The 18,138-nt window shown below is 35.7% G+C and overlaps 1 protein-coding gene across 1 annotated transcript; it reads left to right on the top strand.

The window, feature by feature from the left end:
* The first annotated feature begins 13,014 nt into the window (after positions 1 to 13,014).
* Positions 13,015 to 17,993, top strand: LOC126922962 (uncharacterized protein PF3D7_1120600-like). Its single transcript, XM_050735938.1, has 5 exons — positions 13,015 to 13,549; positions 14,326 to 16,556; positions 16,658 to 16,749; positions 17,049 to 17,270; positions 17,332 to 17,993. The coding sequence occupies exons 1-5, from the start codon at positions 13,436 to 13,438 to the stop codon at positions 17,553 to 17,555; spliced, it is 2,883 nt and encodes a 960-aa protein (XP_050591895.1). The 5' UTR covers positions 13,015 to 13,435; the 3' UTR covers positions 17,556 to 17,993.
* The last annotated feature ends 145 nt before the right edge of the window (positions 17,994 to 18,138 follow it).

Genomic DNA, 18,138 nt, shown 5'->3' on the forward strand with positions numbered 1-18,138 from the left:
ATAAATATATGATTAAATATAGAGACCGTAAACCAAGTTTATTTGTAGACATTGAGGTCGAAATTAATGGTTTTCATATTGTTGCAAAATTAAAGATTCATAATATAATATTACACAGAAAAAATATAAAGATCGTCATTATTCATTGATTTGCTATTTTACACATAAAGAATATAATTTATTAAAATTACCAGTCATTTGCAAAAATAAAGAAACTTGGCACAGAAAAAAAGAAACAAAGGAAGAACATTGCAAAATGATGTCTCTCAGTGGCGTGTATAAAACGTTTTCTGTTCCTCGAGGAATGAGCATTCTCTAACACCATTAGCTCACCAGAGATGTTTATGTACCCATTCCTCGTGGCACATGGCTGCTCCAATTTTCCAAAAGTTACGGTTTTCAGCGATCGTGGAATTCAACGTTGAAGGGCATTACTGATACAGAAGGAGTTGCTGATAAGGATCACGCAGGCCTAAGAATAGCGGTACTTTCTTTTTGCTCCACTGACATCGCTCAACCCGGCCAGCTCCTGAATTTTGATTTTGTTTTGGTTCGGCGCAAATCCGTACGTTTCAAGCTTCTCGATCAAAACAATCGCAGTTTCCTATTGCAAAAGAATCATCAAGCCGCGCAGAAGCCACGATTGTAGCGCAAATATTTGTGCAAGTTTATATTTTTACGAATAAAATTTGAAAAATGGGGCCTGGACAGAAATTTATTTTACTTATCCAATATCAGAACAGATACTACACTCTGGAAATTTCATATATTTTTGTATTGTGTGCATTTTTGCATCTTCAAGTTTCCGTACAAATTGCAAAAGGTAAAGAAAAATGTATAGTGCGGAATATTACAATTATTTTAAGAATTTCCTTGGAGAGTTTACGCTTATCTATATTTTTTTCTTGCAATAGAAAGAAATTACGAAACTAAATAATTTATTTGAGATTGAAAATCTTGCGACAAGCAGAGTTGATCAGTCCAGCTTTTCAGTCAAGAGACTAATTTGCATGTAAAAAGACAAACCTAGACATTTTGGTTGTACACGTCAATTTTTGAACTATAAAAGTACGATGATTTTTTAGTTTTATTCGTTTAGAATTTGAAGGGAACCGCGTGTTCTTAGCCCTATCGTGGTTGTGGATGTTCGAGCTAACGAATGACCCTATAATAAAATTCAAATTTGATGAGCCCGCTCTTTGATTCGACAAAATGAAAGCTTCGGCGAGTCGTAAAAAGTTGTTGGCCTTACTCGGCGCACGGGCATGTTCAAAACCTTCTCCGTACGAATTGTAGCTAATATCGATATGAATATGAAATATTCAAGGCCATGGCTCTGAAGGTGACCACAAGATACAACACGAAATTTCTTCTAACTTATATCGATCCTAATTTCCTAATTTTCCTTCGAAAAATAGAAAAACGTAACTCCTAAAATCGATAAATTGTCGATAACGAGAAACGATCATCCAAATCTTTTGCAACTAGTAAATGCAAAATGGGAGGAAATAATAATATAATACTCGTCTTTCGCTGGTAAAGCGTTTCAAGGTGCGGGGTATTGTGATTTTTCGAGGGACATGAAAGTTTAAAAGAGCAAAATACCGAAATAAAACACCGTAACATTTCATGGAGTTCCCTGAGACGTTGGGTTCCGCTATCGCGCGGAAAGGGAATAAAAAATAACGGGAAATTCCGGGACAATGACGGGACCGAAGTTTAGGCGAAGAACCCAGATGAGAAGTACGATCGGTTACGTGCGTATGCTAATTCTTTACCGGCAAATCACTGGATCGATTTTGTTTTGCTGACCTGGATCTGTGAATCATGATGTCTTGGCCGACTGACAACTGATATGTCTATGAAAAAGCCTGCGTTATAGAAGAGAAGTCATTTACAGGAAAGTATTAGAAAGAGATTTTTATTCGGTTACGACTGACGTTTTTAGGAGCCAAAGTGACTAATTTCACTTTTTATAAGTTTTATAAGTTTTTATATAGTATCATTATTTAGAAAGATGGTTGGTGTTTGACTTCTTAAAAAACCAACGACATACTTTTACACGATTATCTGTTGTAAAACTATGATAAAACTATGAAATTAAAAAAATTATAATGTTTATGTTAATGGATCGACATATCGTTATGTTAAATTTATGCAGTTGATCAATGTGACTTGTAGAGTAGCGTAGTTGATACTAATTAATTCTTCAACTATAGACATTCGTGTTTTTGTCGTTAGCTCAGAGGTACGATCTTTCTGATCACCAGTTAATTATATTTATTAAATTATTACATCGTGACAATTTATCTAATCGCCCTGTGGAATTTCAGGAACAGTTACAGTACCCAAAATTCCAAAGTTTCTTCGCAAACTAAAATTTTGCGGCTTTTAAAATTAGATTCGAGTAATAAAATAAAAATTCGGATTTCTTTAACAATAAAAGACAAATGCGTGTACTCGAGAATGAATAATTTCATAGCCAGTCGCTCGAATAAAACGATCATAAGCTAAAAATTTGACGACGTATCAGATTTTCTCGAAAATTCAGCAAGAATTGATATGATTGTGTTATCAACGCGAAAATTCGTCGTGTACACGGATAATATCAAATTTCTAATCGAACCTTCTAGCCTTCGTGACATTGTTTGAATACGAATGACGCTCTTTTAAACCAGAGATACCGAGAACAATCGCAATTCGAACACGTAAGTGATCCATACTGAGGAAACGTGCGTCGCTGTATAAACACACGGGTCGTGAAGAAAGAGAAATGGCAGGAGAAAAGCCTGGGAAGGGGCAGCCGAAGCAGGTGGTGGGGAACTCGCAAAGGTGATTCACGTGTTTCCTTTTACATCTGATATTTAAATGCGACATGCACCGTTAAAATCGTCTACCCCTAAATAAGTAAACTAGAACCGACTGTCAGCTTTCTGTCCGATTTCACGCGAACGTTAATCATTAGAAACTTTTCGAACATCCGCTGGGAAACGGGACAACTCGCAAAGTGAAACAGAAAGTGTACGTCGATGTCTAAATATGCTACATCGTGAAAGTAATCGTACGCTTGTTATTAAGATCGTTTCAATAAGTGTAGAATTATTAATTTCTACTTTTTTCTTTTTTATTTTTCTTTTAAGATGACAGCAAGAATGAATAAGAGATTTTTTGAAGAATAATTATCTATTTTCTTGACTGTTTCTTGCGAGATAATTAAAACAAATAACAGGGATTTTGAAACGAACGAAATTCAAATTAAGAAATTCTATCTGAAGGTAGTCATTTCTTTGAAATAGAAATGACTAACGATTAATGTTTATTTTTTCGGAATAATCTGAACGACACAGATTTTGCAAAGAAGGCGCGTGAAAAATAAAGAAAGACAGAAGGAGAAATTGTAGAAAATTCATTTATGCAGATTGACGTAAATCGATGTAAATTAATGGATTTTCTAGAATTTCTCGTTCTTGTGTAGCGATGAATGACTAATTGATGTAATTACACTGTGGTAAATTACAATAAATGTATCAAATACATTGTGATAAATATAAAAGCAGGAAGAATTTACGTTACAATGTAAGGGATGATTCTTTGACTTCAACTGACTGACGAATGATATTTAAATTCAATCTCGATAAATGCTAGTTCCTGAAGCAAACGAAATTTCTTGCTACGTCAACAAGTAGCAATGAAAAAAGAGAAATGGCGAAATGTTGAGGAGAGAAGGATGGAGAAAGGTGAGATTGAAACAGAAGGGGCAAAAGGTGATCCACGTGTTTCGCAGATTTTTCTCCGCCATCGACTTTCAAATCTGCCCACTCGATGCGCCGTAGAATTTCGTCAAGACTTCGATTAGAATGCGAAACGGGACGTGCCTCAGTTTTATGGTTGTTTCCGCGTGATTTCGAGGAACGCGTCAACTTTCCAAATTCGTTTACCAGGAACCACGGAAAGTCCCCGATCGAATTACGAAACACGATCCATTCAATAATGCGTCGATTCAATAATGCACTCTGTTTGTTTTTTTCCTCCTTTCTTGATGTTGCAATCTTTGGAAAGTTGTACGATTAAAGGATCGATTATATCGGAATATCGAATAACATAAAAGGGAATGGTAAGAAAAATTGGAAAACAAGAATAACAAAATTATCTTGCCTTGCGTAAAAACGAAGCTATTCGATTGTGCAAAAAATTCAATTACGTAAAAAGCGCGCATCGTAATTACTTTAATCATGGATAATCGACGATCTAACATAATTAAGATGTATATTGTTGTTTCATCCATGGAGATGGATTTTAATTTGAACGAAGTTGCCGATCAAAATGAAAAATTCCAGGCTTTCAATCATTCGTGACACTCGATATTGTGGGGTTACAAACACCTGAAGAAACAGAAGATTATTTGCAGAAGGAAACTGACACCGAACGATCGGCGATCCTGTTATTTGCTGACAGTAGCAGAGGTAAAAAAAAAAATGCATTCCTCGAATTAGGACTTGGAATTGTACACATCTAGTCATCGAACGGTTTCTACAAGTCATCGTTTAACATTCCATACCCTTGCACTTGTATGTGTTAACCTATTAACCAGGTTGTCCCTTAATTGGAAAAGTATAATAGGGTTCAAAAAAGGTTAATAGACACATAGATAAATCAGGTCCTTCAGCTTTCTGAGACTCTAAGAATGGATCCGGATGTAATTAAAATATATAGTTAATACTGGCATATTTGCAACATTATTTTCACAAGTAATAATTATATTTTCTAAAGGACAAAAGATTTGAAGCGATGGGTATACAAGTTACTTCGTTCATTTACGAAGGACGATATAACAAAATAATACATACGAAAAGTATTTGTAAAAAATGTTACAATATATATTATTTAATTAGAGCAAAGTATCATAAATTTCGCACCATTTGTTAATACCTTTATACGAGGATAAAAATTTGGTATCACGTGCGAAAGGGGAATGTAGAATCTGGCAAAAATACATTTTATTGAGAAATAAAGATATGTGCAGTACCTACTGTGCGTAGTAGGTTGATCTTATACAACCTAATACGTATCTAAAAACGGAAAAGTAAGAATAAGAGTAAGAACGGAAGAATAGTCATCGGTAGATGACAAAATGATTAAAATCAATTGGTCAATTTAGAACAGATCGAAATAAAAGGAAACGGAGAAGATAACAATGAAGGATAGGAAAAGGCAACGAATAATGGATACGAGAACTATAATGGTATGCGGGATTCGGTTAAATAAAATTCAGAATCCTTCCTTCTAAGGGCGAGGTTACCGTGACAGTCTTATCGTTGTTCGCATTGTCGTCAACTAAGCTAGGTGGGGGTCCACGCGATAGCGCAGGAAGTGAAAATGTTATTCAAATTTATGGAAAACTCGTAGCCGATGCAATTTATGGTTGCCTATATCGCGGTGGAATCAGGGAAAATCTATAAACAATAAACGAATCGGAAGTCTCGGGGACGCGCTACAACTTCGCCGCCTCTTCGTTTCGTATCAATTATTTATGAATTTTCCAACGATAAGGAGAACATTGATTCTTCTCATAAAAGCATCACACATAGAACAATAAACGAGTTGAAGTCTCGGGGACGCGCTGCAACATCGTCTCCTCTTCGTTTCGTATCAATTATTTATGAATTTTCCAACGATAAGGAGAACATTGATTCTTCTCATAAAAGCATCACGCGCAGAACAATAAACGAATTGCAAGTCTCGGGGACGCGCTGCAACATCGTCGCCTCTTCGTTTTGTATCAATTATTTATGAATTTTCCAATGATAAGGGGAACATTGATGCTTCTCATGAAAGCATCACGTACAGAACTTTTCCCGCTACTTTTTCTTTCTATACTCGTGTACCTTCCCTCTCGATAAAGTCTTAAGACGGTACAAAGTGAATATCAAATATTCATAGTTCGCGATACAATCAATTCGAGACATCGTGTTGGGCGAAAATTATAATTATGTAAAGATTGTTTACGTCGAATGTCTATGTCTGGCTGGTTACAGTCAATCAAAAAAATAAATTAATTTTTGTATCGTTACTCGAGGACGAAATCAATGAATTGAAAACAGAATATGTAATTAGTAATTAGCTATAATAAATGGTTTTATCCTTGCATTAAATCAATGTTAATAAAATGTACACTATCAACAAAACTATTATTTGCCATTAATCGATATATGATTATCACTCGTCTTCATATTAAACACTAATAATATGTCCTGATTAATCTTAATATTATTAAATATTGAAATTTTGTTGTTGTTCACCTGGAGAATATATCGGGCGAATTATATCTTCGTTTAGGTAATTTGTATATCATCGATTATTCTCGACTTCTTATATCGAATTCATTCATCAAATTATCTCCTCCGTATCTCGTCCAGTGCCTCAACATTATGCAACAACGAAGAAGACCGATTCCTCCTTTCGATTGACTCTCCGATCACGCTCGATCGCTACCGTTTTTCTTCCTACTGCGCATCGTAATGGCCAAGTAACTTCTTTCCGTAACTCGCATTCCGTTACAAAGTTACTCCGTGTTGCGTGGAAGTGGAAGTGGCTCCAACCTGTCATCCTGTCGATTAGTCGATTGGCCAATCTGTGGTACATCGCATATACGACTATCTTTCTACATCCAGCGCAATTCTTATTTCTATACAACGCTCCTCTGTAGCTTCTAGTATCGTATCACTAATCACTAGAGAATCGATAGAAATTATGATTTCTCTTAAATAGATCGACGATGATTCGAAATAAATTTCAATTAAATTTTGAATGCATAATTATCTTTCTGTGCCCACAATAATTTCCAAGCAATCTGACGCACTTAATAATAATAAATATATAGATCCTCTTAGATAATTGGTAAATTATAAGGCGCAACATTTCAATCGAATTTTGAATTTTGAATAATCATTGGCGTGTCTTGTACGCGATATTTTTCAGGTGGAACGAAGCTCTTTTTTCATCACTAATCTTAGAAAATCAATAAATTGATGAATTTCATTGCGTAATCGATAGGCGATGACTGAAACATTTCGACAGAAATTTTCCTTGGCCTACAAAGTTGACAAATTTTATCTTAGATGACACGTTGTCATAGGTCGTCGGATAGTTTATTAGACTTGCTGATCCTTTCGGCTTGATTATGATTTAACACGTGTTTTTGATAATTTATACTAAATTGCGCCATGCCCTTAAAATGATGACAGGGTTAGATTGTCATAGGTCAGATGACGGCTGATTATACTTGCTAATTGTGTTTTTCGTCATGCTCGCTTCACCTTGCGACGAATCGTCAATATAGTTGTCTTCGGTACACGTGGATGTCTTCGAGCTTTTCGATTACTCAGGTATACGATCGTAAAACTTTGTTGCATCAGATCGATGCGAAAGGAAGCGTCGGCTTCCTTTGCTCGTGCCACCTTGCGCGTCAACAGACATTCAGGTGGAATTGCTTCACTTTTTTTCCCGTTGCAAAACCAAAAATAGAAATCATTTTACATAGAAAATTCATTTTCGTTACCACGAAATAAATATTTTGTGTCGTCATCAATTACACTTGTTAATTAAAATCACTTATTAACTGTACTCGTTACACTGATATTATATTACACAGATTATATTTAACAATTATTTCCCAACAAAATGCTCTTTTTATCAGATTCTATATATCTCATCATTTTATCAAATTTTTATAATCATATGAAATACCATGTGTATATTAATATACATAATTAATTACTACTAATGTTATGAGTATGTCGAGTAAGCTTTGAAATACTCCTACGAGCCTGTGTATTATAACATATCGTTTCCCCCAAATCTCTTTGATAAATTTTTCATAATGCATAGCTCTGAAAGACTGCATAATTTCCAAAAAAATTCCCAAGGAAGAGATTTAAGACTAATGTATTTTAGAGCAGACTAAATTTGACGTCTGCGAGACACGACATGACCATGACCTCGAGGATCGCCCATCACGCTCCCCGAGATCCCCGTTTTGTGTACCAACAGCCAGAGATCGAGACGGATCGAGCAACTCGTATGGATCACGATTCGAATGCATTATGTAATTGACGGCTTCCGTTTTCTTCCTCCATCATGGCTGGCCTGTCTTTGTTTTACTCGGCTCATCGCGTACATTTTTGAAAAGCAAAATAGCAGTGGGTGGTCAGCTGCTTCTGCCTTGAGAATTAAGGTTCACGCGTCTAGGATGGAGGAGGCGGAATCGTATTTGAATACGCTTTGAATCCGCTATTGGCCGTGAATGTTTCCTAGACTATTGGCAATTCGTCGATTTAAAGAGACCATAGAGAAAGGATCCATCGATCGCATGAATGCTCAACTTGCCTTTTAAAATGCCGTTTCGATGTCAGCTGATCGCTGATGTGGTTTTTTTCCACGTCCAGGCCAGTATCTAATAAAAATGGAACCATCAGAGCGACGAAGATAACCAATCAGTAATTTTTCATAATATTTTAGATTCCAATCTATCACGATGATTAGACGACATTTTTATTATTAATAATAATAATAATAATAATTCATTTACCCAGCGGAGCCTTGAAAATGAAAACCTTTTTCAAATGCAATGTACTGATAAACATACATACTGAAACCCGAAAAACCACAAATATGTTAATTTTTACAGTTTCATAGATCCTTGAGGATGCGTTGTTGTGGACTTCTAAAATTGGATGAAACAAAAGTAAAACAAGGATAGTAACAAAATAGATCAAAGGCAAAGAATAAGACGCACGTGGAATCACTGTTGGTACAGTTACTTGACCCGATACGTTTATATGAATCATTTGTGAAATTAGCGAATTTTTACGAAATATTAGCTGAAATAATTTTACTACAACTTGTAATTTCTTGTTTGACAGTGGATGTTGCCAAGTATTTCAAATACGAATTAAGGACCGGGAAAGCGGTATACGTTTAACAAAAGATTAATTTGATTAAACGATAGGGTTCTTCTGCTTTAAAATTTTTAACAAAATTCAACAATATTCGTCGCTACATTTTGAATTAATCCTCGATCATCAGACGAGAGGAAATCGCCGGAAGATGGGATGGGATCGTCAAAGAGATCTTCGAAATCAAGGTCGCAACGATACCCATCGAAAAGTAAATTTAACCACGATTGAATATTTTTATCGGCTCGCCTCTTGAAATTCTAATATGTCTCTAGGCTTTTAATCCTCTTAGTTCTCTTTCTCCCTCTTTGGATGCTTCAATAATTCAACAGCTGGCTCGAATCTTTCGCCGTTATTCCGCTCGCTAATCATCTTTCGAAGGCCGAACAATCGTCGGAAGAGTGTCAATCTCGAAGAAATTATTTCTAAGGTAAGAAAAGCAATATAGAATTGGTTTTTCCGGCTTCTATGGATATGAAGAATTTCCTGGTTGTTACTAAAACATAGACGTTGCGCCAGAACCGATACAGCATCGGAAAAAAGTGATTGAAAGCTAGGTGAACTCGGTTTAGAAGTGCTAGACGCTTGATCGTCGAGGTCATGGTCACGCGCCGGCTCATGAAAGCTGATGGACGTGACTAAAAATTATTTTCCAGTCATTGAATCGCTTTACCGGAACGAAAATCTTTGTCCACGCTCGAAATATGTTACCATTTCATCCATGATACTTCTGGTGCCTGCTTAACCGCTTATCTTACGATTCTTTGATAGCTAGTTAGTCCTTTCGAGACTAATGAAACAATACGTCTTAAAATAATTCTTGAGAAGATCGATAAATTGTTTTAATTCTTCTTATGTCACTGAGATTATTGGGTATACGATTATATGATAAATGGTGTTAAATATTATGCTTTAAATATTACATTTGACCTATTTTTTCAAACTGCTGTAAATCAGTCCAGGTTAACATATAGTCGTCACTATCGACGCTGTATACGAAAAATTCCTTTCGAGAGAGTAAAACGAGTCTTATCTATTTGCTATCGTAACGTTGTGTCAACTGCAAAATATGAGAACATTACGTATAATGTGTATTTTACTTACTTACTGAAGAATCGAAGAATTAAGCTTTTCTTACAAGCAGTCATTCCTAAAAATTCATTGATCGATCGTTCTATTAATCGGTCTTCTAATAATAATCCAGACTCAATTATAGAATATGACTTTATCAAGTTTGAACTATAATCAGCGATACGAATGTTGAATGCCATCTGTTAAAATACAAATGAAGTACACATCAACTCGAGCAGTCAATCGAAAGTGTCATTTTTCTTCCAAGATCACTATGCAAGTACTATTCGATTTTTTAAATTATAGTCGACGATAGATAGCGCAATATCGATTCATCGAAAACTTGATATGAAAGTGGCACTGCTATCGGTAGAAGCAAAAGTGTCCTATTACGCGACGTCAAGTACACGTGTAACTCCCTTGTAATCTTCTCAACTTTTTGTGTCAGCAGACGTCAAAGACGTAGCAGAAACGCTATCTATCATAAATGCACCGTCATTAACGGTTATCGGAATGTAGTCATGCGTATTTTCGGACAGGAAACCACAATATGGTTTCGTAATCAGCAATCGTTGACTTTTTGAACGCAACGCGAATATTTTCAATTCTTTTAATTCTTTCATAAGGAATGCGAAATTTTATGGCTCCGATTATTCATATTTCGACTATTCGATTATTTAGAGAAGTTCTGTCCGCTTCCGGATACGTGGAACTTCAAAAATCATATAACGATATTCAAAGTTGAGTCAACGGTAGTAAATTGTTTGAAAAGTTGTTCTACTTTTTTTCTTGATGACAAAATGACAAATTTTATATATTGTATATAGTAATCGACATGTTCTTAGTGATCTTTGAAAAAATTGGTCTTTGTAAAAAATATATTTAGAATATTATAACACTCGCTCCAACTGTAGCTACTGTCGTGTTCTAAAAAATTAAGCTTTCTTTCTTCAGAAGATATCGTAAGGGAATAAACGAGCTTGTAACTATAAAGAAAAAGGAATGATTTTATTATAATACAGAATGTTTAAAAAAACTATGGAAATTCTATTATAAACTAATACGATGAGAAAACATCTTTTGTGATGAATTTCGTTTCTGCTTAAAATGTCAATAAACCTAATTAGAATAGCAACTTCGTCTTTTAAACATAACTCGTACTTATTACGATGATCCAGACGATTGAGACGACGCGACGTTCCATTTATGGAGTTGTTTTTATCATTGTAAGGATATCAAAATGTATAAGGACTTCGATTGTTGCCCAGAAAGCTGCCGAATAGATGTCACTGGTTCGATTGCATACAATCTAACGCCGAGTATCTAATTTCCACATGTTTCGAGATAGCGACGGCAGGCTACGAAGAAAACTGCGCAGGACGGCGCGACTGTGAGAAAAAGGAGGGATGCTTCGAATATGGAGCTGTGGTGCAATTTCCCGTTTCCGTCGACCCTGTGGCGAGTTATCTACCTGCCGCCGCAAGAACGAAATCTGGTATGCATCGTATGTATACGATGACACACAGAACTCTGCTGCCTTACCTCTCTTGGAAAATATCCAGGGAAGTAATCGATTATTCAATTAAATATTTTCTTCTTATCCCACGGAATAAAATTTCTTTTTTTTAAATAGTATATAGTAATTCGGTAAACTCTTTGAAAACAAATTTATGTTTGTGATTCGATGTAACATAAAAATGCCAAGGAATATTTCAAACGAATAAATAAAGGGGAGTGACGAATCTCTGATGGGAAAATCTGGTGCAACCAAGAAAATTCAAAATAAAAATCGGAGGTTTTCTGTGATTTCACTCGTGTAATGGTATACTCCATAAAAAGAAATAAACGAAGACTTCTGTACGTATTTAACAATCTTCCTATGTGTTCACTAGTTTTTAAGATACTTAGTAAAGTAAGTTTTTTAACCCTCATTTTGAAGGCTGTTGTATCAGACGATATCTTTCCATAAGGTGTTTAAAATAAGAATAAATAACCGAAGCAGTTAAACAGTAATAAAATCGATACTTACCTAAGCATTCTAATCATAAACATAACTAAATTACATAGCACGCTTCAAGAAACTCATTACAAATTTCTATAAACACTATGATTAAAATTAACAATCATGTAATAACTTATAAATAGACGAAAAAAAAAAGAATGGAATCTAAATAGACAATTATTTTATCTACTAAATATTCCAATAAACATTCTATTTTGGACATTTCGCGTCTTGTTGCGTATTACATGTATTCTATACATTTGCACATCTTCAAATTTACCATCGACGCGTAAAAATCAGTAGTCTACTTATGAATCAGAATGTATCCATTTGAAATAGATAGAGAAGCGATCGAGGGTGTGTTACACTTACAAGGAAGTGCTCGAATCCCGAGAAGAAGAGAAATTGCTACAAATGACGAGTCTGTCGATCGAGTAAAAAGCGAAATCCCTATGAACAGGATGGAAAGAGGCGACGCGCCGGCCACTCGGACTTAGGCTAGCTGCGTAGAAAGACGTGTCTTGATAAGTAGACGACCGGGAATCGCCTTGAGGGAAAAAAGAGGATGCGGGTCGACTTGCTGAAAGCCTCGCGGCCGAGCCGATTTCCCGTTTCCATCGATCCCGATTCGTCGCGACGCTTGCGAATCGGCGTTCAGCCTTTTCCGTTGAATTATGTTGATAGCATTCATTCTCGAGCATCATCGCCGGCTTGCAACCGAGTGGAAAAACAAGTGCCATCGAGGGGGGCATCTAGACGCAACAAAAGCAAAGCAAGATATGCGAGGAATAAATAAGAGATCGAGATACCCTATAAACAATATGGATAAACCATGGCCCTTTGCAATCCTACAATCTTTTCTTTTGGTTTGTTAATTGATACGTTCACTGGTATTATAACAAAGTAGCATGTGACTATTCGTCCTTTCATTCCTATTTTGCAACGAATGATCTGACGGTAATACGCGATAATTAATTAGAATATTTTCTGCAAGCATGAGCTTCTGAGGCTTCGACGATGACATTTAGTGACACACTGAAGAAAACCAATCCAGTGTAGTGTAGTAAGGCTCCCTTATCCGAATAGAAATAATCCGAATAAAAGAAAATAAATTAATTTAATTAATTTATTGGAATATGAAAGTTGATGAAGGAAATGAACGAAAGTAGAGGTACAGTATCGATAGAGACATTCAATTAGAATGAAACAATCTGAAATGCGTAGAACGTCGCAACAAATATCGATCAAACGACACCTAGGCAACGAATACTGCTGAGGAGAGTTTTTTGTATGTCGAGGAGTCATGTTGAAATACACTTACGTGAAAACTTTCGTTTAAGAAACTAAGTACTTACGTCGGATCTTTGCTTCTGTATCGTGAGTACTAAGTTCATAAGGACGTGGCAAAATGCAGGAAGAGTGCGATATTCAAGTCACTTTGGAGAAGAAACTATCGGTTGAAACCAGGCTCGACGCTGTAGCAAGTAGTACCAATTTGTCTGAAACAGAAATTAAAAAATCGGTTAGAATCTATTCTCGTAATCACTTCGTTGGTAATATTACTTTAATTCAACGCACAGGAGAAAGTGACAAGTTGACGTGATAAAAGGAGAGGTTAACTCTCAAACATTATACCGCGAAATACAGTGGCTTGGAAAAATATATAAAATGTATAAAAATTGTATGCATGCATTATGCGTATTGTACGAAACATTTTTATAATAGTAAAGTCTGAAACCAATTTGAAGATGTATGTAGAAGTTACGAAACATTTGTTGCCATACAGCATGAATAACAGTTATTATATAATTAGCGCTAAAGACTACCTCACTACATATTGTCGTTTATTAATATAGCAAGCAACTGAACGTTCGAACATCTGGATCATCATCGCGAAGCGTATGCTTCCAATAAATATCTTCTAACTTTTATAAACACTTTTCAGATCCGTTACAAATTTGACGAATACAATCAGGATAATAGCGCCTCGTTACAGCGCTAACGAGTTTTCAAAATGTTTTATATAATATACACTTAAAAAGTTTCCAAGAGTGTCCAAATTTTTTGTGAGTCACTGTATCTCGTCCGTGGTTGCGTAGCGATTAATTACGAACCTAAATGAATGACACGTTTAGCAAATGAGCAGCACGATTCGTTAATATTCTTTAAATTTTTACCTGCACCACTACGATTCTCAGTTAGTCATATAAAGCTAAAAGCAGTTTATCTTCCAATTTAATTGTAAGAATATCGCGTTGTTTCATACTTCAGAAAATCAAATTACCAATTTTTTCAAAGATACCAGAAGATTCGTCCGTGGACTTCGAAGTTCTATCCACCTCGTCATCCGACGTTCTCACAAAAATTACCTTAGAATCGTTGAAAAGCGAAAGCACATCAGACGACCAAGCGAATAAATCAACCCTCGAATCTATACCGGAAGTCGATAACGAGGACGACTCCAATTGGCTGTCGTATTTCGATTGTAACGCGATCTTCGATGTAACCTGTGAAAATCTGTCTTATTACAATTCGACGAAAGCTGAAAAAGACAGCGACAGCGACATGGATGACACTTTGACTTTTGACGATGCTGAAGAAGGTGAATCTATGACTCTGGACGAAAACGATAGTTGTTGCACCAAGTCTTATCGCCAGCGATCGTTTGAAGATGTTTGTGAAAAGAAGCTTGACAGACTTGACCAAATGACGGATAATAACCATCCCACTGTTGTCTCCGATAAAATTTCTTTGATCGAGATAAATCGCGAACGAAATATTTGCAAGGAGACTGATCAAGATATTGCGAACAAAAATGATAAAAATGGAAATAATATCGACGGTGATTTAGAAGATCAAACGATCGATGATCGAACTAAGGAAGCAAATATAGAAATGGAAGAGTATGAAAAACGTATGGAAAATCAGAAACATGATTTTGTTCATATCAGTAACGAAGAACTGATCGAAGAATCGAACAAGACGTCAGACGGTTCACATTTTTTAAGCGACTGGGATGATGAAGACGAAAGAAATCTGGTTTATTCTTCGCCTAATGTGAATATTTCTGCTTATTTTAAATTTAGAGATAGCATGAAAGAACCTAAATTTGAAGCAACTTTGGAACAACCGACTTCCATATTTTCGAATAAAGGAAATAAAGAGCCACTGCTTTTGGAAGAAATTGTCGGAGAATCTACCGAAAACGATAAAAAGGCGACAACGAATGAAATAGAAGATCAATCTACAAAAGAACCAAAATCGGTAGAAGATTTGGTAAAAAATTTTACGGAAGATGTACGTTCAAGTCAAGGTCAGGGAATGAAGTTCGTAGAATTGGGTTCTCCGGAAGAATATTTAGAAAAATTGGCAGAGATTACGGAAGCAGATTGTCCAAAATCCGAGGAAGAAGTTCAGGAAAAGTTAAAAAAGATCGCCGAGGGGAAAGCAAAGATAGAAAATCAGAAAAACGAGGCTTTGAAGGATCTGTCTGTTGAATTTAACGAGATCGAGAAGCTTGTTGCAGAAACGAAATCTATCGAACAGTATAATAGCGAATCTGACGAAAGTCTAGACGAATCGAAGGAAGAGGATGGCATCGAGATGCCTTTGACGAAAGATCAAGTAGCTGAAAGTTTTAAGATGAAAAATACTCAAAAGGATATGGAAGACGAGGAGAAACGTCGTGCAGAATCGTTGCAAGAATGTCTGCAAGTTATTCCAAGAGACCCAGAAGAATTTATACAAGACGAAATTGAAGGGAAAGCGGAGGTAGAAAATAGAGGAAACGAGATCTTCAAGGATTTGGCGATGGAATTTAATGAGATTGGAAACCCTTTCGCGAGAGCAAACAATATTGAAAGTTTTAATAGTCAACCTAACAAAAATCCGAACGACGGTATCGAGATTTCTTTGATCGAAGAAGATCAAATAGCTGAAAGTTTTAAATTCAAAGATAACCAAAACGATGTGGAAAATGTGGCGGAACAGTGTAAAGGATTTTTAGATGAGTGTCTTCAAGGTATTCCCAGAGAAATAGGAGCTGAAGAATCTACTGAAGACAAAGGTACGTCTAAAATTGAAGAAAACGTAGGAAATATCGAGGGAAAAATTGAAGAAACTTTAGAAGATATTGTTGAAGAAAAACTTGTGGGAAATTTTAAAAATATTTCTAAAGAAAAAGTCGAACAAAAGTTTGAAGATGCTATGGAAGAAGAGACTATTAACAAAATTATTGAAGACAAAATTCCACAGAATCTGGAAAATATTGTTGAAGAAGAAAGTGTACAAAATGTTGAAAATATTACTGAGGAGAAGATTGAAACTGACGATGTTGTCGATAAATCAGGAACTTCGAAAGAAACTACTGCTGATACAAAATCAACGTCAGAAACGGCGATCAGAGGAATTGTCCAAGATATTATCGAAGACACAGAAGACTCAATTTTTTGGCAATTCTACAAACAACCGAAGAGAACGTACATAAAAGGAAAAGTTTACGATTTCGATCCCAAGAAACATGGTGTAAGGTACAGTTGCAAGAGCAATGTAATTTGTAAATGTACTTATATCGATGATTTTGCGATACGGCAATTTGATGTTTGGTGAAGTAAATGGTAATTGATCGCAGGATGACAGAGGAGTTTTTGAAGAAGCACTGCAAAATGAATAAACTGTACCAAACCCCTCATCTGAATGACGTACTCTATCTTCATTACAAAGGTTAATCATATACAAATAATTAAAAATTCCGACGTGAAAAAATGTTGAATTTTACGTCTCCACTTTATATACAAAAATTGCTATAAATGTGCAGTAAAAGGGCGCTTTATCGCGTGCTTCTCTAACAAAAATTATTAAAATTACTTTTATCGCATCATGCGTGTGTCAAAATTAATAAAATCTCTATAATGCAGAAATATATCCCTATATATAAAAGAAGAAATAAGAGAAGTCTAAATAAAGTTTTAAATATCTTCAAAAATTTTAATGTTTCTTTTACACCAGGAAGCTTTTTTCAGGTTTCTCATTCATCGAGAATCTGGAGAAATACACAGGCCTAAAATGTCTATGGCTGGAGAACAACGGTATCCGTGAGATCGCGAACCTGGAGAATCAGAGCGAGTTGAAGTGTCTTTATCTCCATAACAATTTGATCAATAAAATCGAGAATCTGGAATGGTTGACGAAGCTAGACACTTTGAACCTTTCGTACAACACTATACGAAGGATCGAGAATCTCGGTGATTCGAGTCGACGCTGGTATCCTTGATGACCTTGACCTTGACGTGCCTCTGCTTTCAGATAGCCTCAAGTTCCTGAATACTCTAAACCTGTCGCACAACTACTTACAAGATACCAATGACATTGAGCACCTCCGATTGCTGGATAGCCTCTCGGTACTGGATATTTCTCACAACAGGATAGATACCGACGAAGTCGTTAATGTGAGTCCGTTATGTTTCCTCAATCGTGTGGCTCTGGCGTCACTTCGACGGCTGCTTCAGGTGTTCATGGGACGCCAGTGATGTAATTTAATGTTTTACGAAAGTGGTCGCGCGTTTTGTAACACAAACGATCTCGAGTGGATTTTTTTTTCTTTCTTTTTTCTATATATCGGAGACACCTAGAGCAGATTGAGCAAGCAAACAGTAAACACATGGAATTTTATGACTGGTTACGTTTCGGGTGAGATTTATGAATAATGGGTTGAAGAATTTTTATCGAAAACATGAATTTAGAGTTTTTTTTAGATTTATGAGAATGAATTGTACAATTTTACACCTAGATTATGGGGACATGGAAAAATAAATGTCAAATTTTGTAATATATGTAAATTCCAGGAAAATTGATATCTGGGAACATTAATCGCGAATTTCTTTTTACATAGATTGTAGAAACATAGATCCGAAGGAAATAAATTGGAAGGCTTTCTTGTATAGATCTTGTCAAATTTCTTGTATGTATAAATTTTAAGAATTTAGCTACTTAGGGAAATAAGATATAAACTTGCTATGTAAATTTTAGAAATATCGTGCAACATAGATCTAAGAAAATAAATTGCTAATTTCTTTATTCAGATCCTAGGAGATATGAAAGAATTGCGCGTGG

The sequence above is a fragment of the Bombus affinis genome, chromosome 13, assembly GCF_024516045.1.
Source record: "Bombus affinis isolate iyBomAffi1 chromosome 13, iyBomAffi1.2, whole genome shotgun sequence".
NCBI classification, from domain to species: Eukaryota; Metazoa; Arthropoda; class Insecta; order Hymenoptera; family Apidae; genus Bombus; species Bombus affinis.

Coding starts and splice junctions, on each gene's coding strand:
- LOC126922962 (XM_050735938.1), top strand. CDS start 13,436: ATGCAGGAAGAGTGCGATATTCAAGTCACTTTGGAGAAGAAACTATCG. Junction 13,550..14,325: donor AAACAGAAATTAAAAAATCG/GTTAGAATCTAT, acceptor ATTTTTTCAAAG/ATACCAGAAGATTCGTCCGT. Junction 16,557..16,657: donor CCCAAGAAACATGGTGTAAG/GTACAGTTGCAA, acceptor AATTGATCGCAG/GATGACAGAGGAGTTTTTGA.